This window comes from Ranitomeya imitator, chromosome 3, assembly GCF_032444005.1.
Source record: "Ranitomeya imitator isolate aRanImi1 chromosome 3, aRanImi1.pri, whole genome shotgun sequence".
In the NCBI taxonomy this organism is placed as follows: Eukaryota; Metazoa; Chordata; class Amphibia; order Anura; family Dendrobatidae; genus Ranitomeya; species Ranitomeya imitator.
The window spans coordinates 742,562,136-742,582,128 of NC_091284.1; the positions used below are offsets into that span (position 1 = coordinate 742,562,136).

The 19,993-nt window shown below is 46.7% G+C and overlaps 2 protein-coding genes across 2 annotated transcripts in view; one reads left to right on the forward strand and one right to left on the reverse strand.

The window, feature by feature from the left end:
- Nucleotides 1-2,454, forward strand: part of WDFY2 (WD repeat and FYVE domain containing 2) — an 86,656-nt gene extending 84,202 nt beyond the window's left edge. Inside the window, exon 12 of the mRNA XM_069758884.1 lies at nucleotides 1-2,454. This exon is cut by the window's left edge and continues 2,217 nt beyond it. The gene's annotated coding sequence lies outside the window, so the exon portion shown is untranslated.
- Nucleotides 2,455-7,324: 4,870 nt separating this feature from the next.
- DHRS12 (dehydrogenase/reductase 12) overlaps nucleotides 7,325-19,993 on the reverse strand; it is a 32,325-nt gene continuing 19,656 nt past the window's right edge. The window contains exons 8-10 of the mRNA XM_069758885.1: nucleotides 19,371-19,461; nucleotides 10,893-11,030; nucleotides 7,325-10,570 (exon numbers count right to left, since the gene is read on the reverse strand). Of these exons, the coding sequence (XP_069614986.1) occupies nucleotides 10,443-10,570; nucleotides 10,893-11,030; nucleotides 19,371-19,461 (357 nt within the window). The 3' untranslated portion in view covers nucleotides 7,325-10,442. The remainder of the gene's footprint in view (nucleotides 10,571-10,892; nucleotides 11,031-19,370; nucleotides 19,462-19,993) is intronic.

Below are 19,993 nucleotides of genomic sequence, written 5' to 3' on the forward strand. Positions count from 1 at the left end.
ATGTAAGAGCAAAAGAAAAGCAATATTCAGAATAATTTGCTGCAAACAGGCGGTATTTCTGGGCTGGTACAGTGCTCAACGCCTGCACTTCTTACGGACACGTCCACTGCATTTTGAGGTTCCCCTTAACCTATGGCAAGCTATTCCATCCCCAAGAGCAATCTAACCCTCAAAAATGAACACAAGTGGGGTTGGGTGAAATTTTGGGCATATTGATTAGGAATTACACAAACTTGTTTCATTTCTTATAAGCAAGTAGTGACGTTCTACTCCCATCTCCTCCTAAGGCTTTGTGAACACCAAGCTCTATTGAGGGTTGATACAAATGACAAATTCCCTTTAGCTGGAAACCGTTTCTGAAAATTGCTCCTTCTTTTGGTAGTTTGAAGGTTTTTTTTTTTTTTTTTTTTGCAGTCTTTTGATTGGACACGGTCTAGTTTGGAGCAGATTCCATCAAGAGCCACTTCAGAGTCTCGACACGCAACTTTTTTTTTTTTTTGCCAAAGGCGTTTTTCAAAACTGAAGCGGAACAAAAACATCCCAAAGCATTGATCATATGAACTGACATGACACTTTACACAATCCAGGCTTGGTAGATCACTCATGATTGGGAGGTGCTGTTGTCGCCCTCCTCCCGGTGCCTTGGGTCTTCACTTCTGAACAAACACTGCAGTTACAAATCCTCATCTCCTGCAGAAACCCAAAAAGCCAGAAGTGTCTCATTAGGAATTGATGTCGTGTACTTGAACGTTTCCGAGCTCATTATTTGTTTTCCATCTCTGCTCCGCTGTAAGATACATGCTACAGGGAAATATGTCTAGTATGTTGTAGAAAGATGGACGTCCACACGACGGCTCTTAAACTCGGGCAACCTTACTGAGGTTTTCAAGCAGAAGACGTTTCAGGACCTTTTTTTTTCTGAAGCTTTTTTCGTGTTTTCTTGGTTGTTTCCGGAGAGAGGTTTCTGGTGATTTTGGCCTCTGTAGTTTATTTTTGGGGTTTTTCAAAGTTTTTCCCATAGTTTAAGACATTTCTATATATTTTTTTCACTGTTTTCCTGTCATTTATTTATTTTTTTTCTGTAGTTTTTATGAAATGATGAAAAAAAAAAAAAAACGCTAGCGCTTTTGTAAGGAAAAACTATATCAAAACGCTCCCAAAAAACACGTTTTTGCTTGGAATTTTTAGGGTATGTTTGCACGTGCTGGATTACATCCGGATTAGCTGCGGATTGAACGCTGCGTACAGCCGCAGCGTCCAGATGTTACAGCATAGTGGAGGGGATTTTATGAAATCCAGTCTCCCCTAGGCGTGCGAACACGCATCCGGCGGCCCTGCGTTGGGTCTTTTTAGAACGCAGCATGTCCATTGGCGATGCAAGATAAATCACAGGGTCCTATGTATGGGGTGCGGAGATTCCGGATGTGTGCAATGAACACATCCGAAATCACCGCATGTACAGAAGGGGGCGGCGCTTTGGAAACAAACCCTTAGAAACCTGAAGCTGTTAATAATAAAAAAAAAAAAAAAAAAAAAAAAAAAGCACGTTCAAGAGCCTGAACATATGAAGAGCACATAAATTTTAAATAGAAATGTTAATTTTTTTTTGTGTTTTCTGACATGTTTGCAGGCGGTTTTTTTCAGCGCAGTCTGCCTGAAAAAACAAAACGTGTACATAGCCTAAAAACGGGATACTGCAAGAGAAAACCTGCAGTTAAAAATGTAACAAAATGAAAATCAAATACTACTACTCTGTTAAATCACTCTGATGGTCTTTTGTTGACCTGTGAACTGTTGTGATGCTGGAGGCAGTCTTTGGGGTCCACTGCCATTTCTGCCAGCAGTTTCTTCCATGTTGGTCTTTGTTCAAGCCCACAATATTGCGGTTTTCTTTCTCCTGCATCTTTTTAGTTTCCCACATGTTTTATGAATAAAGTTCTGTTTTTTGGGGTATAGCCTTTCAGCATACAGGTAAAACATACATAAGGACACCATATTTGTAAAGGGGAACAGAGCAAACGGAAGCCCCCTCTATTCAATCTGCATTTTATGATCTAAGTGACTGCGGCGTTACAGCTTGGCGGGAGAACAAGGTTCCAAGTAAATTTACAATTCTCGGCAGAAATCAGTGATATTTCTGTTTTTCACTTTTTTTTTTTTAAATGTGTATTTAAGTATTGTTTGTGGGATAACCCATTATGACCTACTGTTAGGATAAGTGATCGGTGAAGGTCTAACCACCGGGGTCCGCAGCAATCACAATCCTCGAGTACCCGGTGTAATTTAAAGCTCTGGCGCACATGCAGGTCCAGTCTAGTGATGAGTGAATGTGCTGGGCTAAGGTGTTATCGGACCATACTTGGGGGGCTAAGGTGTTATCGGACCATACTCGGGGGGCTAAGGTGTTATCGGACCATACTCGGGGGGCTAAGGTGTTATCTGACCATACTCGGGGGGCTAAGGTGTTATCTGACCATACTCGGGGGGGCTAAGGTGTTATCTGACCATACTCGGGGGGGCTAAGGTGTTATCGGACCATACTCGGGGGGCTAAGGTGTTATCGGACCATACTCGGGGGGCTAAGGTGTTATCGGACCATACTCGGGGGGCTAAGGTGTTATCGGACCATACTCGGGGGGCTAAGGTGTTATCGGACCATACTCGGGGGGGCTAAGGTGTTATCTGACCATACTCGGGGGGCTAAGGTGTTATCGGACCATACTCGGGGGGGCTAAGGTGTTATCGGACCATACTCGGGGGGCTAAGGTGTTATCGGACCATACTCGGGGGGCTAAGGTGTTATCGGACCATACTCGGGGGGGCTAAGGTGTTATCGGACCATACTCGGGGGGGGGGGGGCTAAGGTGTTATCGGACCATACTCGGGGGGGTGGGGTGGGGGGGGGGGTTGGCTAAGGTGTTATCGGACCATACTCGGGGGGGGCTAAGGTGTTATCGGACCATACTCGGGGGGGGGGGGGGGCCTAAGGTGTTATCGGACCATACTCGGGGGGCTAAGGTGTTATCGGACCATACTCGGGGGGCTAAGGTGTTATCGGACCATACTCGGGGGGGCTAAGGTGTTATCTGACCATACTCGGGGGGCTAAGGTGTTATCGGACCATACTCGGGGGGGCTAAGGTGTTATCGGACCATACTCGGGGGGCTAAGGTGTTATCGGACCATACTCTGGGGGCTAAGGTGTTATCGGACCATACTCGGGGGGGCTAAGGTGTTATCGGACCATACTCGGGGGGGGGGGGGGCTAAGGTGTTATCGGACCATACTCGGGGGGGTGGGGTGGGGGGGGGGGTTGGCTAAGGTGTTATCGGACCATACTCGGGGGGGGGGGGGGGGGGTTGGCTAAGGTGTTATCGGACCATACTCGGGGGGGGGGGGGGGCTACGGTGTTATCGGACCATGCTCGGGTGCTAACCGAGTGTCTTCGGGGCGCTCGACCTCCCACTGGATGGACACCACTCATCACCCATTACTAATCTATCCTGCGAATAGGAATTAAGGTGCTTTCCTGTAATCATTTATCGTGAAAGTCTTTTGTTAAAAGTCGCACTCCCATAGAAGAAAATGTGACTGTAGTGGTGCAAGAATCACATTGATCTCTATCTGAGGGCGACTGTCACATTACAATCTGCACACCGCATGGCGAACAAGAGACATCTATGTAAGTCTACCATGTAGCATGGATCTTGGGGGCGCAGAAAGTGTGAATTGCAGTAAGGAGTCTCCTTGCACCATTTGCAGGTACCAGGCCATCTTGTGCGTAGTAAATGGCTAATACTAAGTGCCTGCAGACTGCTCTGGGTAATTCTTCTATACAGAATGGTTGTAAATTGGATTTTAATTCCTCTGTGACATTTTCAGGGGTGTCCAGAGTGTTGCTACAGACGAGTATATCTTGTGAAAGGTTCCATCGCCTTTCTTTGCTATTAAATTGCTGCTGTTAAATTTTGTTTACGTGATTTGAAAACTACAAGGGACCAAATTATAGGGGGGTGTCCAGAATATAACGTGATGGAAAGGCAGGGCATGTTCTAAAAGTAACTAACTTCACTCGCCCGTTTAAACCCCACCGCTCTTGTAGTCCCTGGCGGTCTCCGTTTTCTTCCTTGCAGCTAATCACGTGCCTTTGGCTTCTATGGCCTGTATTTCTAGCAGGAGACCTCTCAGGCCACTGACTGACTGCAGCGGTCGCTGGTAGACTGTGTACAGTATGTTCAGATGCAGGGAAGTAAACTGCGCTCATTGGGGACCTCCAGAGTGGCAGCGTTTTTCTGTTTTGCCTTTTTATTTTAAAGCCCTTACGTTTATATTTTGGACAACACCCTTAGGTTGTTAATACGTTACTGTCTTAAGTAATTTAATCTTGTTGCGCTTTTAACCAGATGCAATTAATTTAGTATTTTCTGATTTCTGTACATGTTGATTTTACAATATTTTGTTACTGAATACAAAATGTAAATAAAAAGTATTTGCAAACGATAATTAAAGATTCCGGCATCTTATTTTTACCTTTATTTCTCTGACTTGCAGCTCATGTACATAGCAGCATATCAACTTGATCCACCCGAGCGGGACTCATTCCAACTAGCAAAGCCAACCCCTTTCTGTCAGAAGGGTGCTGGTTTAGCTTCTGAAATGAACCAGCCAGAGACACAGACCGCACTGGAGATACCGATCTCTCTCGTGTGTCAAACACCGCACCAGATTTATTCAAACCCGAACTGATTCTTTTTCATTGTTATGGTACAGACAATTAAGGCTGCCGTCACACTAGCAGTATTTGGTCAGTATTTTACATCAGTATTTGTAAGCCAAAACCAGGAGTGGGTGATAAATACAGAAGTGGTGCATATGTTTCTATTATACTTTTCCTATAATTGCTCCACTCCTGGTTTTGGCTTACAAATACTGATGTAAAATACTGACCAAATACTGATAGTGTGACGGCAGCCTAATACTCAGTGGTCGTTACAAGAATGAATCAAAATCTATGGATAGAAGCCCAAACGAGGTCCTACACTTATTCAGGAGTAAGAATCAATATAATAGCCTGCAAGAATTACTCCCAGAAACAAAACTCTAGTAAGAAAACATATCCTTTATTGAGAACAATCAGCAAATGCATAAAAACATATTAAAAGTTATGCTGAGAAAAATCATCAGGTAAGTATAAATATACTAATATATATTGTATATCTCCAAATCTATCCAAAATAAGGATATACACATGTAGATAACTTTTCTAAAACCTTATTTTAAATGGAAAAACCCATATGGAAAAGCGAAATAATTAGGCCATGTTCACACCATCCTTTTTTTAATGCGGAATTGCCGCGATTTTGCCGCTGCGGGTCCGCAGCTGTTTTCCATGCAGGGTACATTACAATGTACCCTATGGAAAACAGGAACTGCTGTGCCCACATTGCGGAAAATCCCCAAAAAAGCCGCGCTGAATAGCTGCGGTAAAAAAGAAGTACCATGTCACTTCTTTTTGCGGAACTGCAGCGGTTCTGCACCCATTGACCTCCATTGTGATGTCAAACCCGCAGTAAAACCCGCAGACGAAAAAAATATCTGCGGGTTTTCTGCGGTTTGTGGTGCAGAACCGCTGCAGTGTGGCTGCCCCCCCGTACTCCAATCTCACCCCCCCGTACTCCAATCTCACCCCCCCGTGCCTCGAGGCCCCCCCCTCCCCTATTCCCCCTCCCCCTTATACTTACCGGGCCTCCCGGTGTCCGTCCGGCCGTCTTCTCCCTTGGCGCCGCCATCTTCCAAAATGGCGGGCGCATGCGCAGTGCGCCCGCCGAATCTGCCGGCCGGCAGATTCGTTCCAGGCACATTTTGATCACTGTGATAACCTCACAGTGATCAAAATTAAAAAAAAAGGTAAATGCCCCCCCCTCCTTTATCACCCCCATAGGTAGTAACAATAATAAAAGAAAAATAATTTTTTTTTTTCCCCACTACAGTTAGAACTAGGGTTAGGGGTAGGGTTAGGGTATTTTCAGCCATTTTAACCCTAAAAAAAACTTCCTAGAAAACACACAGAAACTGCACTAAAAACCGCATCAAAAAGCACCAAAAAACGCACCTGCGTTTTCTGCCATGAGCTGCGGTTTTTAGTGCAGAAAAAACAGCAGGGAAATCAGGAACGTGTGAACATGGCCTTAGGGGTCAATATGCTCCTATATCATACACAATTTCTGATACATATGAAATTATTAAGTAACCCTTTATCGACCGCCAATATACCCATTAACGGCAGTTGTTAAAGGTACTTATTTCTCAGTGCCGCTTTTTAACGGCGCTGAGGAATAAGAGTATAGCGGATGTCTGCTGTATCAGCCCAATAGAGAAAAAAGACCAGCACATCTAAACTAGTGTGAAATTGGGCTCGCATATATTGGCCAATCTATGCGTGAAGTACGGTACCTTCCTTTTTTCATAGCAATTTTTGCAGATAAATATTTCATGTGTACATTATATAGCACATTTTTTTTCCCATTTCCTATGGCAGCAATGCAGTTTCAATGTTCTAGAGTAAATCCTTCCTTGTATATTATGGTGCAACCTTACCATTTGTTGTTTATAAGCTGTATCAGCCGGACAGTTGTGACCGATTAGAGCCGATTAACCCCTAAATGCCGCTGTCAATCACAACAGCGGTATTTAAGTTGTTACAAGGGGGGTACAAGGATGCGCATCGCCAGAAGCACAAGCTGGGCACAATGTATGGGGACGCTACAATTAGAGATGGCCAAACCCGAACAGTACTTTTTAGCATCCGTACCGAACACTTACTGTTCAGGCACAGACACCGATTTCACCAAGACGTCCGTGTTACTGTTCGGATTCAGCCCCCTGAACACCAGGTGTTTGCTGCGCTGTCCTGCACATGAGTGTGACAAACACGGCTTCTGATAGGTGCTGAGGAAACACTGTAAGTGAAACGCGCATAAAAAGTGTGTCTGGGTCATTATACAACATCTTATAGACCTGTCCTGCTTATGGTAAGGGGACAATGTGGGGCTTGCCAAGATTTAATGCTTTGGATCACTGCTATAAATAATGCACACAATCTCATGCGCCTTATGGAACCGGGCTTATAGCATCTAATGGTTAGAACATCTTCTGAATGTCTACATGAGCACGGACACTTTATTAATTAATTACTATGCACTAGAAAATGTATACGATATAGGAGCATATTGTACCTAATTACTACAATTTTTCCATTTTAAATTGAGGATATACACATGTAAATGACTTTTCTAAACGCCATTTTGGAGATTTTTTTTTTTTTTGTATACTTACCCGATTATTTTTCTCTGCATAACCTCTTGTAATGTTAGTAATATCTTTTATTGAGACCAATCAGCAAACACAAAGTCTATGGATGTTGACTTTAAATGGAATCTGTCACCTAGTTCTTGCTATGCAATTTGAGTGCAAAATGATGTAGGGGCAGAGACCCTGATTCCAGCGATGCATCACTTTCCTGGGCTGCTTCATGTAGTTTTTATAAAAACCACAGCTTTATCAGCAGGAGATTATCGTTAGTGGACTATTTGCTTCCATCTCATACCCAGCCAGTGGATGGGGAAGGGCAGTATAGAGAGCTGACAGCTGCAAATGTGCTTGTGTTTGTAATGAGACAAGGTTCCCTTCTGCTGTCCTGCTAGTTCTGATCTCACTGCAGAATTCTGTGTGATGATGAAAGCAAAGTGTCAACCATAACATGTCGCACACTGGTAATGCCTCCTTTCATTTATAATAAGCCCTGGAGGCAGATTTTTGGGGAGATTTGTGTCTGTCCTGTAGATTTTAAGGGTATGTGCACATGTCAGGATTTCTTCCAGAAATTTTCCTGACAAAAATCGGACATTTCTGCCAGAAATCCGCATGCGTTTTTTTCCCAAATGCATAGAATAGCAGGAAAAACGCAGAAAATCCGCAAAATTAATGAACATGCTGCTTTTTACCGCAATGCGTTTTTTTTGCGGAAAAAAACACATCATGTGCACAAAACATGCAGAATGCGTTCTTTCTAAATGATGGGATGCATAATGTATGCGTTTTTAATGTTTTTATAGCGTTTTTACCGCGCAAAAAAACCTGAACGTGTGCACATAGCCTAATAGCTCACTTGCATATAAGAAAAACATGGATTTCTCTGGAATAAAATTGCACATTTCAAAGTATTTATTTTATTCAGCTTCCTATGACCTACATGGCCATGTAGACTGCTTAGGAGGGTTGATCCTACCGAAAAAAAAATAAATTAAAACAAAGAGAAATATAATTATTAAATACCCTGCAGTAAATAAATGGCACAGTGCATGAAAATGATATGCAGTATTTAGTTAACAAGTTTTTTATTTAAAAAAAATATATATGCGAGGGTCAACCCTCCACTCGATGGTGACTGTAATTGGGACAGTCCTAACTCTAATATTAAAATCTTACGGTTTGTCAAATGACGTGCATGTGGATAAGGGCGGAGAGGCCCAACTAGTGACACACAAAGGAGACCACATCAATAAAGCCCAGCGCCAGAGAAAGGCCGGCCACACCTTGGGTCTTTGTTCTTGAGGTTCAGTGGCCAGTGTGAATGTGCGCTTTACATGGTGCATGCACACCAGTTTATATCCCAGTTCATACCTTTTTGGAGGGTTTTTTCTGCCTGTTTTGCATCTTGTGTGTGGCCTGCCTGTCCTTGAACTGGGCATTATATTGACACGGTCTTCCTCAGCTGTATGTCCATTATTTGGGCCCAGTCAGTCTCAGCCCTTATCCACATACATGTCACTTAACAAACGGTTAAGTTTTTAATATTAGTTAGGACTGTCCCAATTACGGTCACTGTGATGTGGGATGGCTTTTGCATTTTTTTGATCAAAAAAAGTTGACTAAATACCATATATTATTTTCATCCACTGTGCTATTTACTTATTTATTGCAGGGTATTTAATCGGTATATTGTCTTTTTCTGTTCAGTGGCCAGTGTGAACGAGCGTTTACATGCTGCATGCATACCAATTTATGTCCCAGTTCATACCTTTTAGGATTTATTTTGTTGATCCTACTGATGGATTCCCTTTTACTATATTCCACAAAAAGATGCTCCCCAGATTTTGTGCTTGCTCTTTGTAACATTAAAGTAAAATCTGTAAGGCCGGTTTCACACGTCAGTGGCTCCGGTACGTGAGGTGACAGTTTCCTCACGTACCGGAGACACTGACTCACGTAGACACATTGAAATCAATGTTTCTCTGCACATGTCAGCGTGTTTTCACGGACAGTGTGTCCGTGTGCAAAACACGGAGACATGTCAGTGTTCATGGGAGCGCACGGATTACCCATTAGTCAATGGGTCCGTGTAAAACACGTACCGCACACGGACGCTGTCCGTGTGCCGTGCAGGAGACAGTGCTACAGTAAGCGCTGTCCCCCCCCACGTGGTGCTGAAGCTGCCATTCATATCTTCTTTCCAGCAGCGTTCGCTGGCTAGAAGATATGAAAAATCCTTTTTTTTTTTGTGTTTAAAATAAAGATCCCTGCCCCATGTCCCCGGCTCCCTTGCAGCGTCCTGTCCTCTTCTCCTGTATGAGAGGTCACGTGGGGCCGCCGATTACAGTCATGAATATGCGGCTCCACCTCCCATAGGCGGAAACGTAGCGTTGTTTATTCCACAGCAAGTCAATTCTTTGTGTGGATTCCGCAGCGGTTTACACCTGCTCCATAATAGGAATCCGCACAAAAAACGCATAAAATCTGCAGTAAATGCGCAGGTAAAACACAGTGCTTTTTACCTGCGGATTTCTCAAAACAGGTGTGGAAAAATCCGCAGAGGTTCCATCTACGTGTGCACATACCCTTAAGGTTCCAGTTTCTGCTTTTTCCATATGTAAAAAAACAGACCAAATTTCATCAATAATTAGTTTCTACCATTAGTTTTCATCTTCAGTGATTTACTCCTATGCCAAAATACAAGTCTTCTCATACTCATTAAAATGTTAAAACGGACAGCCAAATCACATTGTGGGGGCACTGAATTTTCACAATAAGACTTGTATCAGTAATTTTTATCTGTCAACACAAGAAGACATGGCTTTTTTTTTTTTTGTAGACACAAAGGTCCCCAAAAATGAAACAAGTGAATAGCTCAATAGAGTATAAGTACCGTATGTGATCTCTGTAAAATACATGACAAGAACACATCCATTTTTAGTGTGATTGCGGTCTTACAGACATACCGCAGCACTTGTAGAATGTAAGGCGGCTCATCTGCGACGTCTGTCCGCAGCATCGTCAGCGCTCATCGTTATCGTCCATTAGAACTGTGGTGTTAGAGGTGAATATATTGCTCATGGTGTTAAATGACATTTGTCCTATTCTGTTAAGCAAAGCTGATCTCAGGGGCTATCCTTTACAGGAATCAGTAGTCCATTTTTGAGACATATCCTGTAAGAGTTGGAGGAGTTTCTCATCATCTGCAGCGGAGGACTGTGTACTTGCCAAGGGGAGATGTGTAGAAACTGGCTTCCGATCTAGAAGAGAAAATTAAGTTGTTGAGAAGGTTATGAATTTTACAAACCGCAACAGAGATTCGGTTTTGGTAGATCGGAGAGTTGTGTGTAGCTACATTTACATTAGAATTTCTTTTAACTATAGAATTAGCCTAAAACTCAATGAGACTCATGTTTAGTAGATATACAAATAATTAACTGCATATGAGCCACGAGAGCAGAAAATCTGGACCAAGGGACTTACTTTGGTTTCTACTGGACATGGAAAAAAAAGAATTAGATATTTTTCCTTTTACATTCAGCACCAACTAAACACCAAGAATTCTCTGGAAAAAGCATTAACCTTGGAAGAAAAGGCCACTTGCGTGCTTTGTTGCAGCAGGAGACACAGCCAACCACACCACAGTGTCTGCGCCTTGTTCTTCTGTGCGTAATCTGTTCTTCATTTTCTCATAGAAGTCTGGCATCGATAACCTCACCGCTTAAATTGGGGGAAGAAAAATGAGGATACAGAATGGTGAATCTATATCTAGTAGAGAATGATTATAGAAAAGTAATAAAGGAGATTTTTGTGTACTCACCGTAAAATCTCTTTCTCTTAGCCTCTAATTGGGGGACACAGGACCATGGGTGTTATGCTGCTGTCCACTAGGAGGCGACACTATGCACAATCTGAAAAAGATTAACTGTGGCTCCTCCTCTGCAGTATACACCCCTGGACGGCGTCAGCCTTCTCCAGTTTTGTGCAAAAGCAGTAGGAGGAATGTAACATGAACAACATAGGCATGCCTATAAGAAGGCCACTATATACGAGCTCAAAGAACAATATGAGAACTCAACAGGGTGGGAGCTGTGTCCCCCAATTAGAGGCTAAGAGAAAGAGATTTTACGGTGAGTACACAAATCTCCTTTACTCTGTCGCCTCATTGGGGGACACAGGACGTCCCAAAGCAGTCCCTGGGTGGGAAGCAATGGACGAATATTGTGCAGACAGGCCGCTACACTTGGGGCACCGCCGCCTGCAGAACACCTACCCAGGCTCGCGTCCGCTGAGGACTGGGTATGAACCCTGTAGTGTTTAGTAAACGTGTGTAGGCTAGTCCAAGTGGCCGCCTTACACACTTGTGCCGAAGCCTGGTGCCGAATGGCCCAGGAGGCCCCTACCGCCCGTGTAGAGTGTGCCGTAATACCGTCTGGAAGAGGAGAATTTTTAAGGCGGTAGGCGTCTTGTATGGTGGATCTGATCCACCTGCAAGGGTAGCTTTGGAAGCTGGCAGACCCTTGTGGCCACCTTCCGGAAGAAGGAAGAGAATCAGACCTCCGGAAGAACGTAGTCCTAGACACATATACGCAATGCCCTGACAAGGTCAAGCGTATGCAGAGCCTTCTCCACTCTATGAACCGTGACCGAACAAAAGGGTGGCATTGAATTTTCCTCATTAAGGTTGAAGTGGGCCACAACCTTCAGAAGGAAGGATGGGACCGTACAGAAAAAACTACCTTGTCCTGGTGAAAAACCAGGAAGGGCCGTCTACAGGAGGGTGCTGTCCGTACAGACACCCTGCGTAGCGAGGTGATTGCCACCAGGAAAAAAACCACCTTCTGGAATAGAAGGCAGAGTGGGACCTCCTTAAGGGGTTTGAAGGGTGGTTCCTGCAATGCTGTCAGGACCAGGTTGAGGTCCCACGTTTCTAGTGGTCGTCTGTAGGGGAAAACCAATCGGGAAACCCCCTGAAGAAAAAGTCCTTACTTGCGGCTTGGTAGCAATGCGCCTTTGAAAAAAGCACTGAGAGGGCTGAGACCCGATTGGAGAAAACCAAGTACTTTGGGTAAGGAATAAGGGAGTGGAGTCTGGCCACGAGATTCGCACCAGGTAAAGAAAGCTTTCCAGGTACGGTAATAGATCTTGGCAGAGGCTGGCGTCCATGCCCTGATCATGGTTCCAATGACGTCCGTCGAGAGCCCTGACTGGGTTAAAACCTAGGTTTCAAGGGCCACGTCATCAAAGTGAGAGCCCCTGAGTTCTGGTGGTAGAACGGGCCTTGTGATCCAAGATCCGGGCGGTCGGGGAGGCGCCAGGTGGCGTCTGCTGTAAGTTGTACGATGTCAGCGTACCATGTACGTCTGGGCCAGACCGGTGCGATTAAGATGGTTGGAACTCAATCTTGCTTAATTTTCCTCACCACTCTGGATAGCAGGGAGAGAGGTGGAAAAAAAGTACAGAAGCTGGAACTGGGTCCAGTCCTGAACCAGAGCATCTGCTCCGAGCGACCACGGATCGTGTGTTCTAGCCATGAAGTTGGAGACCTTGGCATTGAAGTGGGATGCTATTAGGTCCACATCTGGGGTCCCCTAGCGATGTCAGATCTGGCGAAAAATTTCGGGATGGAGAGACCACTGTCCCGAATCTATTCTTTGTCGTCTGAGGAAGACTGCTTCCCAGTTGTCCACATCCGGAATGTGGACCGCCGAGAGAACCGAGCCTGTGTCCTCCACCTAGTGGAGGATGTGCGACACTTCTCGCATCGCCTGGGTACTGCTGGTCCCCCCTTGGTGATTCACCTATGCCACAGTTGTGGCATTGTGCGATTGTATTCTGATGTGAGAGGCTGCCAGTAAGTGATGGAAGGCCCTCAATGCCAGGAGGATGGCACGAATCTTGTTGATGGGCATGGTCGCTTCCACTGGGGACCACTTGCCCTGTGTTGTAGGTGCACTGCACCCCAACCCGTCAGGCTTGCGTCGGTGGTCAGAACCTTCCATTGACCTGTGAGAAAGGATTTTTCCTTTCCTAGCAAGGTTGGCTTGAGCAGCCAGTGCAGGGACCTCCTGGTTGACGACATTAGCTGGAATTCCCTGTCGAGAGGAAACAGGATGCCTGTCCCGTCCCAGGACTTGAGAATGGCTAGTTGGAGAGGCCTGAGGTGAAACTGGGCCAAATGGGACCGCTTTATTGCTGCCCCCATCCTGCCAGGGACTCTCATAGCAAACTGGAGAGATCGGAGGGGTTTGCGGAGGAGGATGCAAACTTCTAGGCGGAGAGCCAGTGCCTTGTCCCTGGGAAAGGGCACTAGACCCCTGGAGGTGTTGTCTAGCATTCCCAGGAAGGTCAGAGACTGACTCAGGGTTGGTGATGACCTTTGTAGGTTGACTAACCAGCCCATGCGACTCAGAGTGTCGTTTGTGATTGAGACGCTGAGTTCGCAGTCATTGAAGGCAGGAGCCTTGATGAGTAGATCGTCCGGGTATGGAACGAGTACTATGCCTCTGGAGTGCAGGACGTCCATGGTGGCTGCCTCTGGAGTGCAGGATGTCCATGGTGGCTGCCATGACCTTGGTAAACACTCTGGGAGCCGTGGCGAGTCCGAACGGGAAAGCCACGAACTGGTAGTGGTCCTGGTCAATTGCGAACCTGAGAAACCTCTGATGGGCCGGTGCAATCGTATATGCAGGTATGCGTCTTGTATGTCCATGGAGGCGAGATATTCTCCCTTCTCCATGGACGCAATGATGGACCGAAGAGACTCCGTGCGGAAGTGACGGACCCGTACATATTTGTTGAGATGTTTTATCTCCAGTATGGGCCACACACTGCCTCCTTTCTTGGGTACTACGAATAGACTGGAGTAGAACCCTCGGAAGCGCTCGGCCGTGGGGACCGGTACTAGGACTCCTGCTTGAAGAAGCGAGGAAACCGCTTGGTGGAAGGCACGAGCCTTGGCTGACGGTTTCTGAGGGGGGGAGGGGGAGAGGGGGGGTCCGAGAGGAAGAATCGGTTCGTGGTTGGAAGTTGTACACTATCTTGTATCCGGAAGACACTCGTTCCCCGATCCACCTGTCTTCAGTAGTAGGCATACAGACTTGCTGAAAGGAGCAAAGTCGCCTACGGGTGGGATGTCTTCTGGGGTCCCTGAGTCATGAGGAGGAAAAAAGTGAGGTTTTCCTCCTCTGGTCTTTGATTGGCCTGCTTTTAACTGCCAGGTCTTGTCCGACCTTTGCGTCGACCGTGAGTTGTCCCTGTGTGGGGAACTGTTGCGTGCTGGACGCAAGACGGACCAGCCCGAGGAATTCCAAAAGAATCGGAATCTGGTTTGTTACACTTTGTCAGTGCGTATAGGTTTCAGTTGAGGGAGAGAAATACTCCTACCCCCGGTGGCGTTGGATATCATTGTGTCCAACCTTTCACCAAAAAAGGTCACCCACTGAGATACGGGAGGTGTGTGAGGGACTTCTTTGAGGCTGCGTCCGCTTTCCATTCCGCAGCCAGAGGATACGCCGAGTCGTGATGGCGTTTGATGCTATCCTCGTTACGCCCCTTGCTGAATCCAGAGCTGCATGAAGCATATAATCTGCTACGACTGCTATTTGAACCGCTTGGTCCGACAGCTCAGGGGCAGATGCTTGGAGGCCAGCTTGTAAATTTTTGGCCCAAGCCAGGATGGCCTTGGCGGCCCAAACTGAGCGAACGCGGGAGCCAGGGATGTCCCTGCCGCCTCGAAAAATTGAACGAGCCATGCGTTCTACCTGCCGGTTTGCTGCGTCCCTGAGGGTTGAGCTATCTGGCAGTGAAAAGAGGGTCTGTGCTGCTAGTCTAGAGACTGGGGGGGTCCACTGTCCATTCTGTCCATTCCTTGGTGTGGGAAAAGGTACTTTGCCTCCAGATATTTGCGATTAGCAAATTTTTTTTTTTGTCAGGCTGTGAGAGCTGCATTTTAAGGATCGCTTTAAACTCTGGGTGGTTAGAGAAAACCTTAGGCAGCCTCAGAGGTCCTTCAAAGGAGATCTTGGGGCCTCTGGTGGCAGATTAGAAATGTCCAGCACCCGATGGATGGAAGGGTTATGTCCTTGACTAGTGCTGTATTGTTAGGGGGGGATTGGGATCAGAGACCCCTCCATTTCCCTGTCTGAGTCGGAGTCACAGATGCCTTCCGAATCCTGTGTATCACTGAGGAATCCCCTGCTGGGTGAGCTGGGGAGGAAGCCTTCACTGGTCAGGGATTGCTGAGATCTGCATTGTCTGCCCCTGGAAGGGGACGGTCTAGATGACCCGGAACTACGGTGTCTCTCCCTATAAGGGGATGACCGTGCTATAGGATGACACAGATGGACTTGACCTATTGGTCCGCTTGCGTCCTGACCTAGACGTGGATGTGCCAGGTCGTTCTGTTCCTGAGTCAAGCTCTCCCTTTGCTGGGTAACGGTCATAGCCGAGGCATGACGCTGCAGAGCCTGAAGCAATGTGGAGGTTTGTTATCTATAGACTGCGTCATAGATTACGACCTGAGTGACCAATTCCGACGTGGCATTAGACACCGAGGCATTGGCAGGGGCTTCTTGGGGCTCCGACACATTAGTTTGTATGCATTTCTGGCAATGCGGGTACGTGCTGCCACTGGGGAAAGCGGTCCCGCAGGCTGTGCAGAATGCATAATAGCAGTTCTGCCTGGTTCTCTTGAGCCCGGCATAGTGCACAGAGTGCAGAAGGGCTGCCGGCAGAGGACCTTACAGGGATAGAGAAACCTATAGGGGAGCCTTATAGGTAATATGGATTCACAGCTGAGTAAAGAACCCAGCTGTGATCTTACCCCACCAGTGTGCCCCTAGGTCCAGCGCCGAAGAACCACAGTCCTGTGCCCCCCGGAGACTGGCTGCCTGGTCCTGGTCTACAGACCGGGAGATGCAGGGTTAATCTGCAACAGAAAATGGCTGCTGAGAAGGAGGAGAAGGGGGCGGAGAGCTGGAAAAAGGCGGCAAGGCTGTGTAAAAACGCGCCCTTTCTGTCTCGATCCACCCCCTTTATGACACTGTAGAGTGACATATTTTGTCATCCGGGGGGCGGGCCAGGGGGCGGAGAGGAGGTGGCGGCTTCAGCTAGGCCGAAGCCGGGGCCTAAATTAGATGCCTGAGGCCCAGAGGGGCTCCAGGCCGGCGCGAAAGTCCGGGAGGGGATCGGATCAGAACCGGACCCCCCCCCCCCCGGATTTAAAGGCAGGATGGCGGTGGGGCTAAAAGTGGAAGGGGGAGCCTGGTTGGGGTCTCCCTGAGGCAGTAAAGAGCTGATGCTGCCGCAGAGACAGGGGTGCAGGGAGCCCTGTGTCTGTCTGTGCCATGCCTGCCTGCACTCCCCCCGGCCCCAACAGGAGCCCGCAGCTGGGCTGGGGTCCCTGGATGCAGGCGCAGTGTGCTGGCCCATTGCTGGGAGCTGCAGAGTGCTGCCTGTACAGGCCCTACCCGAGGCGTCTCAACCTAATACCCCCAAAGGGGGATTAGGGAGGGTGCTGTTGTCACACCTTCAGGGGCCTTTATCCTCGCCTCGACCTCAACCCAGAAACCAAAAGGAATTGGGGAAGGAAGGGGGGTCTCGACTTCAAACCAGCACCCGTGGGACTGGGGAAGGAGCAACATGGGGATATAGCCATCTCTACTTCAACTGGGCACCCCATAATAGGGGGCCGAGGAAGGAGCCATGCCGGGAGTCTCACAGGAGACCCTCTTTTCTTCATCTGTAATCCGTCGGAAAAAAACGGAGTAAAAAAAAATCTTAGGTGTGCCTCCTATGCAACACTAAGCAAAAACTGGAGAAGGCTGACGCCGTCCAGGGGTGTATACTGCAGAGGAGGAGCCACGGTTAATCTTTTTCAGATTATGCATAGTGTCGCCTCCTAGTGGACAGCAGCATAACACCCATGGTCCTGTGTCCCCCAATGAGGCGACAGAGTAAATACATTTTCTGTGCCTTTAATGTAGAGCGTGAAGCTATATGTACAATTACATGTATGTATGTATGTATAATTTATGACAGTGTGAAAAGTAGTGAAGGGTAGTAAGGCTCCATACACATTAGATAACTGAGCCAAGCAACACATCAGCTGGCAGCCATTGCTACGGACTCCCACATACACAAGGACGCTAGGGTGCTCTGTATCCTCTAATGCAGTGCTCCCCAACTCCAGGCGTCAAGGCCCACCAACAGGTCATGTTTTCAGGATTTCCTTAGCATTGCCCAGGTGATAATTGCATTACCTGGGAAGGCAAGAATTCCATCAGCTGTGCAATACTAAGGAAATCCTGAAAACATGACCTGTTGGTGGCTCTTGAGGACTGGAGTTGGGGAACACTGCTCTAATGAGTCTTTGACACTGACCAGAAAGAAAATTTGGTGCTTAAAACATGATAAAATACAATTAAAAAAAATACAGGTAACCTAATAGATACAGAAATTCTGTATCATGAAATCCTCATTGTGAGAACGTGGTCTTTTAGAGAGTCGCTACCAAAGAGAACCAAAGGCTCGCCTGTTCAGAAATGCAACAGGACCCCAATTAAAATTAAAAAAAAAGCTGACACTCGCTTCCCACTTTGCTGCTGTTCCCGCGGGTGATGTAACATTGTGTCATGTCACTGTTTCACCCAAAACTGGTCCTGTTTGGCGGCTGCCTTTTTACTGTTTGGCCAGAGCGGACGTTTGCCCTGATGGAATATTGAGGCGCTGCAGCCAAACAGCAGCCACTCATTGGCTGCAACGATCACGTGACACAATGTCACATCACCTGCGGGAACAGCAGCAAAGTGAGGGGAGAGTATCTGCTAATTGGGGACCTTAATTGATGCAGTAGTGGAAAACCCTTTAAGTCTATAAAACCACTCCAAACTCAATATGGTGAGCTAGGAAACACAGCTATAGGAAATTACTGAAAAAAATCTACATAAACAGTAGTGATGAATGAGTATACTCGTTACTCGGTTTTTCCCGAGCACGCTCGGGAGGTTTCCGATTGTTTGTTAGTGTTCGGAGATTAAGTTTTCATCGTGGCAGCTGAATGATTTACAGCTATTAGCCACGCTGAGTACATGTGGGGATTCCCTAGCAACCAGGCAACCCCCACATGTACTCAGTCTGGCTAATAACTGTAAATCATTCAGCTGAGGCGATGAAAACTTAAAGGTAACCAGTCACCCCCAAAATCGAAGGCGAGCTAAGCCCACCGGCATCAGGGGCTTATCTACAGAATTCTGTAATGCTGTAGATAAGCCCCCGATGTATCCTGAAAGATGAGAAAAAGAGGTTAGATTATACTCACCCAGGGGCGGTCCGATCCGATGGGCATCGCGGTCCGATCCGGGGCCTCCCATCTTCATAGGATGACATCCTCTTCTTGTCTTCACGCTGCGGCGCCGGGTCTCTCTGACCTTTCCCGATGCCTGCGCACTGCAGTACTTTACCCTGCCCTCAACAGAGCAGACAAAGTACACCCGTGCCGGAGCTGCAGCGTGAAGACAAGAGGACGTGATCGTAAGAAGATGGGAGGCCCCGGACCACGACGCCCATCGTACCGGGACCGCCCCTGGGTGAGTATAATCTAACCTCTTTTTCTCATCTTTCAGGATACATCGGGGGCTTATCTACAGCATTACAGAATGCTGTAGATAAGCCCCTGATGCCGGTGGGCTTAGCTCATCTACGACTTTGGGGGGGACAGGTTTCCTTTAAAAAATGGCAGAAAATAAAATAACACTTCAAATTCTAAATGGAAAAAAACAAATGATTACAATATATTATAATTCTATTGACGGCAGCATTGCAGCTCCGTAGACACAGCTGTGTAATGGCTTCAGTTTTTGCCGGTTTAATGATCCCTCCTTTCACTAATAATGCGGCAGATTTCCTTTTTTCCCCAGTACAGTACATTACGCAGTTGTGTCTGACATAACAGATCCTCTGCCTTGTATAGTCCTTATGAACAATGAACTTTATAAATCACAAGATTTTGCTTTGCTACAAATAATCGTGAGAGTTAGAGCTGCCAGATATATTCTATACCCGGTGTGTCAGCCCAGCCTGGATGCATCGCAGAGAAATGGACTTTGGGATACGATTTGGCCCACTGCTCGGTAAGGGTTACTTGCTGTCTCTAAAGAAAACAAAATCAATACATACATGACAAAAATGAGAATTATTTGTGCCATCTCAAAAAACAAAACAAAAACACAACAGTGTGGAATAGAAACATTGCAGAAAAAGTGAATGGGATTTTGAATTCTGCAACATCAGAGGATTACGGGTACAAGGGCACATTAATATGTAATAAGTGGATTGTCTCAGGAGAGACACTGGCATAACGCATGTCCCCCACTTACCACTCATAAAGTGGCAGTGGCCCTAGAAAAGCGCTGTGCGATTTTGTCTCCACTCCTCTTTGGCACAGTGCTAGTCCATGATAAATCAATATCCTCAATAGCAGGACATGTACGAGCCTGGAAAAAGCCGAGTGGGGACACCAAAGCCATGCAGTTCTAGAGGTCGATTTTTTGGTGTCCTAGGAATAGGACTCTTCTACCCACTAGACGTTTGTGACATTACAGCAATATGGCATCATTGTAAGAAAACCTCTTCAGCCATCCTTAGGTAGTCTGTGTGATATTGTGCCTCCTTATGGGTCTGGA